Source organism: Brachyistius frenatus, unplaced genomic scaffold (genome assembly GCF_029030835.1).
Source record: "Brachyistius frenatus isolate BFR_SWC_R1_liver_20210118 unplaced genomic scaffold, ASM2903083v1 Contig_36, whole genome shotgun sequence".
In the NCBI taxonomy this organism is placed as follows: Eukaryota; Metazoa; Chordata; class Actinopteri; family Embiotocidae; genus Brachyistius; species Brachyistius frenatus.
The window spans coordinates 228,716-243,614 of NW_027210635.1; the positions used below are offsets into that span (position 1 = coordinate 228,716).

The following is a 14,899-nucleotide window of genomic DNA, read 5'->3' on the forward strand; positions in this document are numbered from 1 at the left end:
TATTATTATGGGATTGTAGTGTTCCCTCTAAAAAAAAAATGTGGAGTTGCAGTTATAATCATAAACTTTATTAATAATTACTAGAATTAATCAACTTTATTTATAAAGCACCTTTTACTCATGAAATGCAGCTCAATTAGTTTTTTTTAGGAGAAAGTAAAACTAAAACCTAAAATTAGGTAATACAGCTACTAAAACAAGTTAGTAATTACAGAAAACCATCTTGAGATAAAAACATAATAAAGACCGTAAAGTTAAAAAAAAAAGAAGAAATATCAAGCAAAAAAAACAAACAGATTTAAAACTTAAAAAAAAAAAAAAAAAAAAAATCTTTAATTTCTCTTTTTTAACTATCAACAAAAGTTGCTTGTCTAACTTATGGTGGAAGAATAGTACAAATATTTGGTACATAAAACCAGAAGGCTGCTTCACTTTATTATTATTAATTTTTTTTTTTTGCAGTTCATTTTTGGAACATTTTCCACGAATAAAATTGATTGATAAGTCAATCAATGAATCATATGGATTTGGGTAACCTAGGTGACACAATTACGTGTCTGCTCCGAAAGGTGGCGGTAGTCACGTCACGAGATGACCGTAGAAGGAGGAAGCAGCGGAAGTAGACGCTCTAGTTTCGTTTCCGAGTGACCTATTTAGCTTCTCCTGTTTGCTTCAGTTATTAATCATTACGTCCAAACGATGGAATTGTCCGTCCTTAATGTAGCTCGGAGTTCGCTTTTTTTGACGGCTACTTTCTGATTATTATTATTTTTAATTCTTCTTCTTCTCTTTTTTTTTTTCACCCAAGAAGAAGCGGTACAAAGCAAATGAGCATTTCTAGCTTAAAGCGTAGCAAAAAAAAAAAATAGACGGGCTGTTTGTTGGCCGCTTTGATTTCGCTCGGCTGGCTGGCGGTTATAATGAAGTGTCAGTCGGTAGCTGCGTTGTAAATCTATATCATTTCGGGGTCTTCGTAATAGCCGGCGAGTTTGTTTTATTAATTGCTGGCTGATTGACGCTACGCGTAGCTTTCTCAGCTAAGCTCGGTTCACTCCAGCAGCACCCTCGGATGCACGGTGTGGTAAGTACAGTTTGATATCAGCTGGTATGCATGCGTGCTGCCAATGAAGGGTGACTTGTGCTATTACGTTTTAAAGAATAGGGGCCAATCTTAAACAATGTTTTACAGCTTGGAAATAAAAAAAAAAAACGCCATTTGATCGTTTGTGTTTTTTCGTCCAACTGGAGGAGGAAGAAACCCTCAACGGATCACAGACTGGGTGTGGTTGTTGTTGTTGTAGTTAGTTGTAGTTCCTCAGGTTAAATTCTTCTGGGTTTTATTTCCCCTCCGTCCTCCACTCAAGTTACACGCAGCTAATATCTTTAATCGCAGCAGAAGATGTGTTGTTTTCAGTACAATTTATAGAGTTTTGCTGTCGGGTTATAATTGGAAATGTTTGGCTCCACAAACGAAGAGCTTGTATAGATGCACAAATGTCCCAGAAATCAGCTGTGGCGTTTAGCCAAGCCCACTGAGTGGGGAATGATTAAGTGCTTATCAACCCGTCCTAATGATTTACTTCACACCAAAGTTGACCTTACTCTTGACTTCTTGTGTTTTAAACCAAAAAAAAAAAAAAAATGACTTGACAGTTTTGCAAACGTGACATTAATTACACATAGAAACCATCCAGGTTTAACAAAGGTAAACAATCAAGTCCCGAAAGGGAAATATGAAATGGTTCATTTCTGGAGAGGAATCGCCGAACACAAACTTGTGTGGCTTGGATACAAATAACCATGTTCTCTTCTATTGAAGGTTAACAGAGTACTTACACAGGCAGCCTGCTTCAGTGGTTAAGGCTACTATATATAGTTCGCCCACATAGTTGTTAATTAAAAGACAACTAATACTGTTTTAGATTAATAATCAATCATTTGTTTTTCCTGTCTGTCCGACCTATGCTACAAACAAGCCTTTATATTCTTCTGCTTTACAGTCAGGAAGTGACTTTTCAGCCCCATGTCTGCTGAGGCTTCAGTTGGCAGTCATTCTGCCGACTCGGCCCAGTCCACGGTCTGCCATCCTGCCTGCCACAACGCAGATGAGCACAGAAGTCAGGGTCTGCTGGGGAGCAAATATGTCAAGTTAAATGTGGGTGGCTCGCTGCATTATACAACTGTCCAGACGTTGAGCAAGGAAGACAGTCTGCTGCAGAGCATATGCAATGGAGGAACCGATGTTACCATAGACTCAGAAGGTGAGTGGATGTGTGTGTCTGGTAAGCGTAGATTGATATTGTTGAGTGTATTGAAGACTGGGTGATTGGCATACATTTGAACATGATGTTTTGAGTGTGAGGCAGGTTTTTTTTTCTTGCAGTTTTAATTTAAAAGAAATTCTAAATATGCATGCCTTAAAACGACATAACTAACATAACACACTTGTGTTGCCATTCCATTTTGTGCTTGTAAAAGAAGAAGTGACTCAAATCTGCTTCTGAAGTGTTTTTGTGACGGTTAACCAAACATCAAACAAGTGGCCTTAAAAATAGTTTGTATGCAAAATGTCTATTCTAGCTCCAAAAGCTGCATGATGTAAACCAGACAGCGGGGTGATGAACAGAATGCAGATTTTTGCAGGTTTACTTTTTGAGTTTTAAATATCTACTTGGGGTCAGCTGTATGCGAGTCCTGACAGAATTCTTAAATGACTATTTTTACCTTTTCAAATGTCCCACCAAGAAAAATGTTGACTCACAAAGGAGGTGAATGTTAAACTATCTGCCGTTTGTTAGCTGTGAGGCGAGCACCACACCCAGAGCACACTGCTGGTCTGCCACAAAAACGAACAAAGATTGCAGAAGAATTTAAACGAGATGATAATAAAATAATTTTCCTGCTGTTCCAGGTTGGGTGGTTTTGGATAGGTGTGGTCGACACTTTAGTCTGGTTTTGAACTTCCTGCGAGATGGCTCAGTGCCGCTTCCAGAGGACCACAGAGAACTGGATGAGGTTCTGAAGGAGGCTCAGTACTATCGGGTGCAGGGACTCGTTCAGCATTGCCTTAGCGCCATGCAGGTAAAGACAATCAACTTATCGACGTATAACTTTGACTGCAACCAGTTGAAATACAATTTCCTCTCGGCGTCCTCAGCTCACACATCTGTTCCAACTTATGATAATGGACACATTGTTAATACGTTAGTTAAATGAGGCTGTGACGCCGCGTAGTTTAATAAAAACAAAAATGGCTCCATCACCTGGTGTATTGTGATGTGTATCTCAGTATTTTGACAAATATACAAAAGTTAGAATTGCTTAATTTTTATGTTGTTAATTACTGTGTTCAAACGAAGGTGTTAGTTGAAGATGTATTTTAACACGTGTTTTGCCTTTAGAAACAAAAGGATGTCTTTGAAACTGTGTGTCGCATCCCCATGATCACCTCAGCCAAAGAAGAACAGAAGATGATCGCTACTTGTCGAAAGGTGAATTGAATTGAATTGAAATCAAATGGACCGTTAACAAAAGTGTGCATTAGGTTGGCAGCTGGGTAGAAAGTGAGAAATCACATTTTTCCCCTCCTTATAGGATTTTGAAGTTTTATGCTCAAACTATTTTTTAAAGACAGTTGAACTACTGCATTCACCACATTTATTCCCGTTTCTCGTCCCTGCAGCCGGTCGTCAAACTGCAGAACAACCGAGGAAACAACAAATACTCTTACACCAGGTAAAAAGGCTGACTACACATATGTCTTGCAGTTACATATGAAAACAAGTTGACAGGCTACTGACTTTTACTCTTTGCCTTGTCCTGTGACCAGCAACTCTGATGATAACCTGCTGAAGAACATTGAACTGTTTGACAAACTCGTGCTGCGATTTAATGGCCGCGTGCTGTTTGTCAAAGACGTGCTCGGGGATGAGATCTGCTGTTGGTCTTTCTACGGTGAAGGCCGCAAGATTGCTGAAGTATGCTGCACTTCCATTGTCTATGCTACAGAGAAGAAGCAGACCAAAGTAAGTTTACATAATTCTTGAGGGAAATGCACTTCTTCAAGCTTTGAAGCAAATGCTTTTGAACTGACGCAAGCTCCTATTCTATTGTAATCCTTGCAGGCAAAGCAAGTGTTTTATGAGCGTGCTTTATGAGCTTGTTTTACAAGTGATACAAACAAAACCCTTAGGTAAAGTATATTGTCCACAGAAAATAAGTCGTGACTTACTCACTGCCAAACATCCGTTTTTTTTTTTTTTTTTAGGTTGAGTTTCCTGAAGCGCGAATATTTGAAGAAACCCTAAACATCCTCATTTATGAGAACGGCAGAGGATCTGGTCCTGGAGGCTTACACCTTTTAGATTCAAGGGGCTCAGGTTCATCACTGGGACAGTCAGAGGAGGAAGGTGCCGTGGGAGGGGAAAGACGAGTGAGACGGATCCACGTCAGGAGGCACATAATGCACGACGAACGAGGGCACGGTCAGCAAACCGTGTATAAGGACTGATAATGTGAAAACATAAGGCCTGGGAGAGTGACTTGATGTATGTTCATTTGTTGTTGAATGCTTGCAGAATGAAAGAAACGTCCTTGAGCACAGCAATAGCTTGGTCATTAGTTATTTCATGAAATGTCTTTAGACACAGCAGAAATGTAGGAGTTGGTGATGTAATAAGGTTAGAGTTGTTTGAGATATACAAAAAAAAAAAAAATGCTTTTGTTTACAAGAAAACAAGTTGTGTACATTCTTTAAATAGGAAATATGTGAAATTTACCTGGACCTGAAACTGGCATAAATATTAGTTTTCCAATGTTAAAGAACCTCCTGCAAGTTACTGAATGGGCCTCGAAACCCAACTCCCACCCAATAGGTGGATGTTGCTCTGAGCAGACAGGCTACTGTTAACGTGGGTGTTGATGATATGCACTGGCAGCCTCCTCCGTGTTCGACTTGTAGGGAAACACTGTGTCAGTTTATTCAGGCTGTGAAACATCCTTCGTTTTCTTTATTGGACTGAGATGCTGCCAAACAGTTTTGGACAGAGGACGTTGAAGTTGAGCCTGGACGTTAACACTGGAACGAAACAAGAATAGCCATTTTTAGTGAGGTTGTCGATGAATGAGATTGTTGAGCAGCTCCATTTTCTTTGTTTAAATTATTGCAGCTGTTGCAGCTTCAAGATGTTTTTTATTAATTTATGAACCTAATTTATTGTTTGGTATTTAACTTTTGTATTGAATGCAATCTTTTGTGTTAATTAGTGCTCAAGTGAGTTTTAATTTCGGGGATGATATGGTGCACTGTGGCACTGATCAGAAATAAGTACGTCATGAACTTACATTTCAATTGAATGTTTTTAAGGAGGAACCGTGACCATTTCTTTGATGTTGTACTTTACTCTGAGCCATGATCTTTTACTTATGCTTTGTCTTACACCAAACTACAGAGTTTTGCTTAAATTAATTGGACATACAGTGGTGATAATTCACATTGAGTGGTATTTTTATTTCCCTCAGGGAGAGGAAAAATATTTTCTTTCTAATATTAAGTGGTGACTTGTGTAAACCTAATCACTCTGAACGCTGAAAAAAAAAAAAAAACATTGAATGAGAGCAATATGTATCTCTGACCCTTTATAAAAGTAACTTTGGAATACCTTGAAATATGCACTAATTTAACTTCCGTCCAATTGTGGTCATGGAAATGTTCTGAATAAATCACTTATAAAATCCAGCTTTGGCTTCTTGGTCTCATTTTTCCCTTTGTTCTTGAAGTATAATATAGCAACGTACCAGCACATATACATATTGCAAACAACATGTGGAAGCTGTCTTGATATCCTTCAAAAACATTTCATTCACCAAAAATGTGCAAGTAATGTAATCTTTATAGATGCACAATAAAACCTGGTTTATTTGGGTATTCAATATTACTTTGCCCCGTTATGTGGAACCAAACCTGTTTCACGACTTCACAGTACATCTGTACTGCAACATCATCTTGAAAGATTTGGCCCATAATTTTTTATTTTTTTTAATTTTTTTATTCAAGAGTATTAATTAATATTTTATTTCATCATACCTGAAGTGTTTAAACATTGCAAATGAGGGTCTGATCAAATCTTAGGACAAGAAATAAAAAGAATGAGAACAAGAAATAAAACCAAAGAAATATGTGTTTATATTTTTATATATATATTTATTTATTTTGAATTGTGTAAATACTCTTGTTCTTAATTTTAAAAAAAAATAGATTATGAAGTATATGAAAACACAAATGACAACAATAAATATATCTTTGACACAAACTACATGTGTAAAAACAAAAACATTTTCCATTAGCATTATTGCATTTATTAAAATTGTGTCAAAATATGCAATGAGATCTAACATTACGTAAAAATTATGTTTATACTTTTGAAAATACCGATTCAATTCTGGTGGTTAAATTAAAATTACAAAACCAGTAATTCAAACTCATATTTAGACGGAAGGGGCGTGGCGCCAGACCGACGTCACTTCCTCCAACGTAAGCCGATGCAGATGCCGCCGCCAAAAAAAACAGCATAGTTTTAAATGATGGTGTCGAAGAAAGAGTCAGCAGCTATCCGCAGGTTTGTGTGCGGTGAACTCCGCGACGGGCCAGATCTAAGGTACAGTTGAAGCGTTCAACAAATAAAGCCGTTGTTTGTAGGGAGAAGAAATCATAGGCTTGTCTTTGATCGTGTATGTGTGAATATGTTGCTCCTTTAAACATTTGACATTCAACATTATGTTGCTTAATGTTGCTCATATAAAAAATGCAAAGCTTGTATGTTTAATGTGCCATTTATCACACTGATAACCGAGCACACATGTGACGCTCATGTTTCACAATGTTGTGGTTTGTCGTCTCAATGCAACGCTGTCTGTGTAGGAGCCAATTTATTTTCCTAGGATGGCGAAGGAATGACTCGTCGTATTCTGCCTCTGATTGGCTTGCCCTGATAATTTGACCCTAATTCTAACCAATCAGCACACCAATATCACCGTAAGCCAATCAGAGGCAGAGTAGTACGGGTCTTACCTTCGCCTTCCTAGAACAAATAATGTTACCGCCGCACACGTTGGATAAACTAACTTGGCAAGATTTATATTAAAATTTTGGTTTACATTTTAATATTAATATCAGTTACAGCTGACAAGGTGCTGTATTTGGCAACAGGACAGGATTTAATCAGTTTTAATTGACTCCTGCTGATGGGAAGTGGTATCTTTCATTGGAACATCAATATGTCAACCTGACATTCATGCCAATAAAGCATATTGAACTGAATGGCAATTTATTGGTTAGAGTTCAGTTTTAAGACATTTTAGGGTTTATCTAGCAAGGTTTTTCTGAAGCAGTTTTTTTTTTTTTTTAAAGGGAGAAAAACATTATTATTATTATTGTTACTATTATTAATCATAGCAGCATTATTATTATTTTGAAGTGGTTTTGAAGTTTGTTTCAGTGATGAAAACTACACCAAAATACTATTTGACCGAGTGTACATATGAATGGGAACTTTACATTGTACTTTTAGTTGTTAGTTGTGCCCACAAAGGTACAAACTTATAGTTTCCAGCACAAAAATAGGCTAAATGTTGTTTCTGATTATTGATAATAACAGGCTTCATTTGAATTTTAACATACCATAATATTGCACTTGTGACTGCAAAATAAAAAATATTTTTCTTCAATCTTCTCATTTTCATTTGACTGTCACTTCAGGATTTACAGTCCTCATCTGTTTTAAAGTCATTCATGATATAAGTAACAGTTTAGTGGTGTGGAATTGCTGGATGTTGCAATTTTACAATGTATTTTTCAGTCAGTGTATTCAAAAACCCAAAGAACTGTCACTGTAAATGACCTCCTCCCGCATTGATATAATCTGTCGACTGTTTTGTTTCAGCACACTGACCTTAGGAATTTTAAAAAGACGTTATCTGGCACACGCGAAATGTGACTCATTAAGTCCAGATGCAAGAAGTTTCATGAAACAGGTGGTTGAAGAGGAACTAATCAAAATGCAGGTATCTGAATTTTTCACATAAAACTTGTGATTACATACTGTATATTGCAGTACATAAAGTATGTAGTGTTTCAAGGGGAGATCATTTTAATCCTGTAGTTATGACTGTTATCATCCATTTTCCAACTAGGACAGTGACAGAAGTGGAAGTGAGTCAGAGACCAAGAAGCTCCAGAACAAAAGGAAGAGAGCCAATGAAAGTGACAAAGGGACAAGTGAGAGTGAAGATGAATCCAGGGCAAAGAACCCGAGATCCAATCATCCAAGTTCATCATCAGGTAAGTTATAAATGTTATTCGAAGTCTGTCTGTAGGTTTAATAATGTATATGCTTGTTCTGATTTGCTGCTACTCAATGTAAAATGTCCTGGACCGTCATTGACTTTAGGACCAGAACTGGAATTATCGATTAACTTGCATTCCGTGTTTGGTCTGAAAAAATGCTCATCAGTACTTGATGATTCCATCCAAAACCCACAGATATTCCATTTATAGTAATATGAAGTCAAGAAATGCTGGACATTTTTAGAGGTTTTTCATTGGTGCTTAAAAATGACATAAACATCTTAACTGCACTTGATTATGTTTACTGCAATAGAAGTTCTCCCATTAAGTGGTACTCTCTAATGGTTATCTCAATTCTTGGTTATGAAGCCTTTAGAGATAGTTTGTATGGTTGTTTTTTTTTTATACCGTATGTCACCTAGGTCACAAAACAAAACTCAATTAACAAAGGTAATTTGTTCATAGCCACAGTCAAGACAGGTCTTCTGTTGCACTCTTTTGATTTAGTTAGTAATTTCTCTCACTGAGCACCTACATTACCATCCCCATTTCTGAGGAACCCCTCAGAGAGGTTTGATGCTTCTTGGTAAACCGTGACGTTTCTTTTTCTGTTTTTATGTGGTTAACAACAGAAACAGAAGACAAAGAGGTCTTCCAAACAGCAAGTGAGAGAAGCAAAGGCGAAGAACAAGTTAAATCTCGATCTGGTGATGAAGAGCAAGAGGTGAAAAAATCACAGCGAAAGACAAACAAACAGCAGGTGAGCAGTGATGACTCTTCAGATGACGAAATGAATGAGACGAGGAAACCGGGGAATGAGAGTAGCTGTGATGAGAGTCCAGATGAAGTGGTGAAAAAGGAGAAAAACCTGACAAAGAATGGAAAGACAAGAAGCAGCGATACAAATGAAGGAAAGAAGATGCCACACAGCGATGAAGAGGATGAAAGTGACGCAGATAGCAAGTCAGAAAAGAGTGACAAAATCAGTGGCAACGAGTCCTCTGATGACAGTGATAAAGGTAACAGTAACCTTTATACCTACATATGACACACAAGTATTAATTCATTTATACTGTCATGATAGTTTCTATGGCTTGATGTCTTCCCGTTACGTCTAACAGAAGAAAAGGTCTCAGTGGAAAAGAAAGATAACGGCGCAGACTCGGATTCATCGTCGCTTACTTCTTTGGAGGATGAACAGAATCGTGGGACAAAAAATACACAAGATGCTAAGAAAAAGAAGAAAACGGTCAAAAAAGATGACCGCCCCAAAGGTCAAAAGGTGAGTACTTTATTGATTATCAGAAAACCCATGTTTTTTTATTCAGTTTTGTGATGTTTATGATGGTTTGAGTAAAGATGGGGTCATTATTTTTTACTTTGGTCATGTGAGCTGAAATATATTTAAAATTAAGCTTATTTAAATACGGACATAAAACCCATTCATTCACTATGCTGACCACAGTACATTGTATCCTTAGGAAGTAGCAAAAGTCACTGTCAATTAAGTCAATTTACAATCTTTTACAAATCACAAAGGAGTAGCTGAATATTTTGTCTGTGTCGAACACTTTATCCTCACTGTTTACATTTGAGTAAAGACAGCAGAATTCATGTGGTTGCCCTCAGTGCTCTGAGTGGAGTCAAGAGACAAAGACAAATGCAAAAAAAAAAGCAAAGATCAAGTTTTGAAAAATGGATCACTAAAACAGGTATATATCGGGAATAAATGCAGAATGAATGTTGCGTCTTCGCTTCACATTTTGTCTGTCCTCGGCTTCATCCCGCAGGATGAAGACAAAGCTGTCGTTCGGCTCAAACGTTACATCGCTCTCTGCGGTGTGAGGAAGAATTACAAGAAGCTCCTCGACGGCTGCCGCTCTATTCGATCCAAGGTGGCAGTTCTGAAGAAGGAGCTTGAAGATCTTGGTGTCCATGGTCAGTAGGAATTCATTCACCTTTTCACAGACCATACATTCTGCTTTTATTTACGCATGTTCCAAATCCAGGTTCCACATGATTTGCCTATACAAGTTATCCTGAAAACCTTTTTTTCTATTAATTCTAAGTGATAGAAGAAATTTAAAAAAAAAAAAAAAGCTTAATGTTTCTGTTCTTGGTCTTATCTGAAGTGTAATCAAAAGGCTAAATTCAAATGCAACATACACAGACATCAAGTTTCAACTGCCATGCTGCTGTTAAATTTACCAAGTTCCTGCCATTGTCTTTTGTTCTGGCTTAACTGATGAGCTAAAACAAAAATCTTCAATAGGCTCTATTTTACTTTGTTAAACTGCAGAATGACATGTTAGTTAAAAAAAAAAAAAAAATTACACAACTGACCCATTCAGATCAACATGTAATAAAGTAATCTTGTTTTCTCACAGGTCAACCATCTATTGAAAAATGTAGAAAAGCCAGAATGAAGAGAGAAGAAGCTCAGGAAGTCGCTGAGCTTGATGTCAACAACATCATTGTCACACAAGGTAACTGTTTGTCCACCATCCATAACAATATTGAACATGTTCCAAACTATATACCACATACTTAAAGTAAGAAAATGTGTAGGTTCAGTTTATAACCAGGTTGTTTAAAGAAATGCATGCAATGTAACATTGTTGTTGCAAACATGACCATATTTTTTTTAGATGATTTGGTGAAAAGTATTGGTTATGTGAAATTGATTTTAAAGGAGATTGTCTAATGTGGATGCCTCTCTCAGGTCGACCTAAACGCAGAGGAGCCTCAACATGGCAGGAAAAACATGACCCTCCATCCTCTGAATATCAGCACACTCTCAACTCTGGCTCTGACAGTGATGAGGAAAACAATGCACCCAGAGGGCGCAGAAGGGTAACACAGTGGACCAACCTGCAGGGGATCATCAGTGATGATGCAGACAGTGACTGAAATGGACTCTTGCAAGTGTTGAGAAGCACCAGGATATGAACAATACTTTATCTTTGAATTTTTCTACTTTGATACTATGCATACAAAATATCTGCAAAAAGTTTTACAAAAAAATATCCGAGTTAGAAATGATTAAGGGTATGTATATGTTGTGTTTCAGTAAAAAAAAAAAATATCAGCACAGTGATGGTACACTTTTATATGTTTATCCATGTTCTATTTCAAATAAAAGTGTTGTGATTAAATAGGGTTGCATGGAATGGTGATTTACTTGTACTTTACTGAATGAAATACGGTACATAAAACAGGTAACAAACATAAGTATTTACAGGATACTACACGGGAACTTGGAATTTAATTCATCGGAAACGTGCGTCACCATTCCGGAACAAACGCATGCTAATTGATATACGGAATATTGCGCAGACGGACTGGTCCTACAGGGTAATGTGTCCGCCCCTGCCTCTGCAGGTCAGTGACGTATTTGTGTTAAATCCTGTTGTAGCTGCACGGTCCTTTTTTTTGTGGGTTTTTTTTTTTTTTTAGATACACTAACGTTACGTTTGACCAAAAATCTATTTTTTTTCTTCCGGTTACTTTGTCTGTACTTGGTGTTAGCATGACAACGAAGTGCGTGCATGTGACCCTCAAACTGCAGAACATGAACAGTCTTTCAGTCTTTTCATGTTCCAGTAAAAGAAGAAAAAAAAAAGACACCAGAAAAGCACACACGACAGGACAAGTGTAGGACAGATTAAACATTTAAAAAAAAAAAAAACGTTATGCATGAAATGCACGTTTGATATTTGCATCATTTAAATGTTTTAAATCTCTCATGGTTTATACTTTTATAGTCAAATTGCTTGTGGTTTGTAAAACCCTTTGTAAAATCTGATCACCAAATGCTAAATTATGATATATATACTCTGTGTATTATTATTATCTCCCCAGAATATGCTATTTCATACAAATAAAATGATTTCATGATAATTTTCCTATAAATTGTGGTAGATTCTCATATACTACTTTTACTGAGACCTTACACGGCACATCTCATGCAAGAATGGACAATGACACGCCAGACGAGGCCTTTGCTGAGTTCAAGACCAGGCGGCTTGGAGTATGGGGTGTCGCTCAGATAGCTGCTGGCACCGGGCTTGCCGTGTATGCTATGTGGGTGGGAGTCCTCCAGCCAGGCTTCCGAAAAGTCCCATTAAGGCTACAGGTGTGGTCTACGTTGTTCTTACACTTTGAATGACTATTATGATCATATTACTATTATTTTTGTTGTTGTTGAGTGCAGTGAATGATGGAGAAGTGCTTGTACCTGTGAAGAGACAAGCTCCTTCTCTCATTAGCTTTTTCAAATCTCCTGTAGGTCCCCTACATTCCTGCCAGCAAAGCTCAAGTAAATAACGTAATGACTTTGCTGAGAGGTCGAAAGGGAGGCCTTGTGGATTTGGGATCTGGCGATGGCCGTATTGTAAGTCTAAGCAAGATATTTGGGCCTCATTTTTCTTGCACTGATAAGTAACAGGTTCTGGTTGTGGTCCCCTTTAGGTCTTGGAAGCCCATCAGCAGGGTTTCATTCCTGCTGTTGGTTATGAGCTCAACCCCTGGCTGGTTCGCGTGGCCCATTTCCATGCGTGGAGAGCTGGCCATAATGGAAAAGTGTCATACCGACGAGAAGATCTGTGGAAGGTCTGAACATTTCTCACCTGTGTGATGGCATTAGTAAACAGCTACTACAGCAATGTTACACCAGTCAATAGTAAAACATGATTACAAGAACATGATAATTGTATGTGTTATTGAAAGCAGAATTACTATTGAAGTTATTGTCTTAGTTACATACTGCCTTATATCTCATCACAGGTCGACTTGACAAAATGCAAGAACGTCACAGTGTTTTTGGCTCCCAGTGTGGTGAGTATATTCAACATGTAGCTATAAATAAACACATAGGTATAAGCTGTGAATTAACACAATGATAATGCAGAAATAAGGGAAAAAAATGAGCTCATTCAAAGCCAGGTGATATGAGGTGATAGAGAAACTGTCAGAAGCATTTCAGCCCAGTTGCACACATGAAATGGCTTTAATTTTTAGTTACATCACATTAAAATCAAAATACTTTACTGTATAAATTTGTTTTCCACTCATTATTATTGGAAATGAGACCTTGCTTTCAAACAGTTTGTAATTCTGATTCAGCCAGGTGGTTGAAACCTGTCGAAAGAAGACTGAAAACTATGAACTCCTAAAATGTTTGGGGATTCTTTAAACCAGCAAAAAAAAACCATCTAGAAAGAATTAGTTAGCAAATGTCAAAGGTGCACTTAAAATCAGATGCATTAGTCTTTTTAATTTTTGTTCTTGTGTTCTCAGCTTTCGTTATTGCAGGAGAAGTTGCAGGCTGAGCTTCCTGATGATGCATTAGTGGTAGCTGGTCGTTTTCCCTTCACTGACTGGAAACCCTGCAGGATCGAGGGACATGGTGTGGACAGAGCTTGGGCATATAGCATGCAAGCACAAAGACAGTACACTTTTAAGAAAAATAACAAGGACATAGTCACAGAGAGTGATCTTGACAGTGGACTATCCAAGGAGAAAGGATCCCTGTGTAGCTGCATCGATGTTTGTAGTGTTTTGCCGTCCTTGAATAGTAACATAGAATTATACTCTGTATAATTACCCTTTAACTGCTTAAAAGATGTAAGTATATTTTACGGGCATGTTTATTTGGAAAGGAAATCCACATCTTTGCTCCAGAACCCTGTAGATGTATTTGGCAGTTACCTACGTGAAAGAGCAATTCGCTCATTTTCAACCCGATTTGTATCAATACAAAATCACCAGTAGTACTCTGCGATACATATGTAATTTCCCACAATGTAGCTGGCCGCGAGAGCTCCTCGCGCGACCACCGGTAAATGCCTGCCAAGCACGGTGCAGCTAGTTTTCCACAGGTAGGAGGAACTATTTCTAATGCTTAGGTCAAAGATGCTTAGTGCATTAACAAGTGCGGGATGTGGCTTCTGAAGTGACAAAGTTACATAAGCCCAAGGGGGTCCCAAGTAAATGAGGGGCACCTGCAGCAACAACAGTATTGCTCATACAACGAAGGACGTTTGACACAGTTATCTACTGTATACATATTATGTACCCGAATGCGGCCTGAACAGATCAGACCTGAGCGCGTTTCCAGCTGTACTTCTGCTGGCCACTTGTGGTCCGGGATTGACGTAGCCAAATGGAAACAGCCTCGCAGTTGTCTTTCCTGTGTTTAAGATAAGCGCTCTCATCTATTTATTGACTATAATATACCCTTTAATGCAACATTATTCCATTCAAAGGAAGTGTGGGTCCGAGTATAAGCATCTGCTTACGCTTTTAGGGAAATTAGAATATAAAACATTAAAATGGACTTTTTTTTTTTTTTTTTTTGGAGTGAGTTCATTCATTTAACTATAATTCACAACCCCCAAAACATTCAGCTTTAACTCCACTTACAAAAGGACACCGGGACGTTTTTTTTTAATCTAGTATTTTGTCTAAAAAAAATAAATAAAAACGTGCTGCATTTTGAAAGGTACAACCGGATGTCGTGCTTTTATTATTGGGAGTGACGTAACGCGAGCTGAT

General features: G+C 37.8%; 3 protein-coding genes across 4 annotated transcripts; all 3 read left to right on the forward strand.

Annotated features, from left to right (window-relative positions):
* The first annotated feature begins 613 nt into the window (after window positions 1–613).
* Window positions 614–5,737, forward strand: kctd13 (potassium channel tetramerization domain containing 13). Its single transcript, XM_069701119.1, has 7 exons — window positions 614–1,081; window positions 2,001–2,261; window positions 2,912–3,081; window positions 3,402–3,491; window positions 3,683–3,735; window positions 3,830–4,025; window positions 4,268–5,737. Exons 2-7 carry the CDS (start codon window positions 2,024–2,026, stop codon window positions 4,508–4,510), a joined length of 990 nt encoding a protein of 329 aa, XP_069557220.1. The 5' UTR covers window positions 614–1,081; window positions 2,001–2,023; the 3' UTR covers window positions 4,511–5,737.
* Window positions 5,738–6,538: 801 nt separating this feature from the next.
* On the forward strand, window positions 6,539–11,493 carry hirip3 (HIRA interacting protein 3). Its single transcript, XM_069701120.1, has 8 exons — window positions 6,539–6,656; window positions 7,941–8,061; window positions 8,191–8,338; window positions 8,977–9,363; window positions 9,466–9,626; window positions 10,135–10,282; window positions 10,732–10,830; window positions 11,067–11,493. The coding sequence occupies exons 1-8, from the start codon at window positions 6,580–6,582 to the stop codon at window positions 11,252–11,254; spliced, it is 1,329 nt and encodes a 442-aa protein (XP_069557221.1). The 5' UTR covers window positions 6,539–6,579; the 3' UTR covers window positions 11,255–11,493.
* Window positions 11,494–11,675: 182 nt separating this feature from the next.
* Window positions 11,676–14,692, forward strand: antkmt (adenine nucleotide translocase lysine methyltransferase). 2 transcript variants are annotated; one of them, XM_069701122.1, is made up of 6 exons: window positions 11,676–11,725; window positions 12,266–12,479; window positions 12,633–12,737; window positions 12,815–12,955; window positions 13,130–13,180; window positions 13,643–14,692. In XM_069701122.1, the coding sequence occupies exons 2-6, from the start codon at window positions 12,318–12,320 to the stop codon at window positions 13,943–13,945; spliced, it is 762 nt and encodes a 253-aa protein (XP_069557223.1). In that variant the 5' UTR covers window positions 11,676–11,725; window positions 12,266–12,317; the 3' UTR covers window positions 13,946–14,692. The 2 variants fall into 2 exon arrangements, with proteins under 2 accessions (XP_069557223.1, XP_069557222.1); XM_069701121.1 differs by having other exon boundaries at window positions 11,688–12,479.
* The last annotated feature ends 207 nt before the right edge of the window (window positions 14,693–14,899 follow it).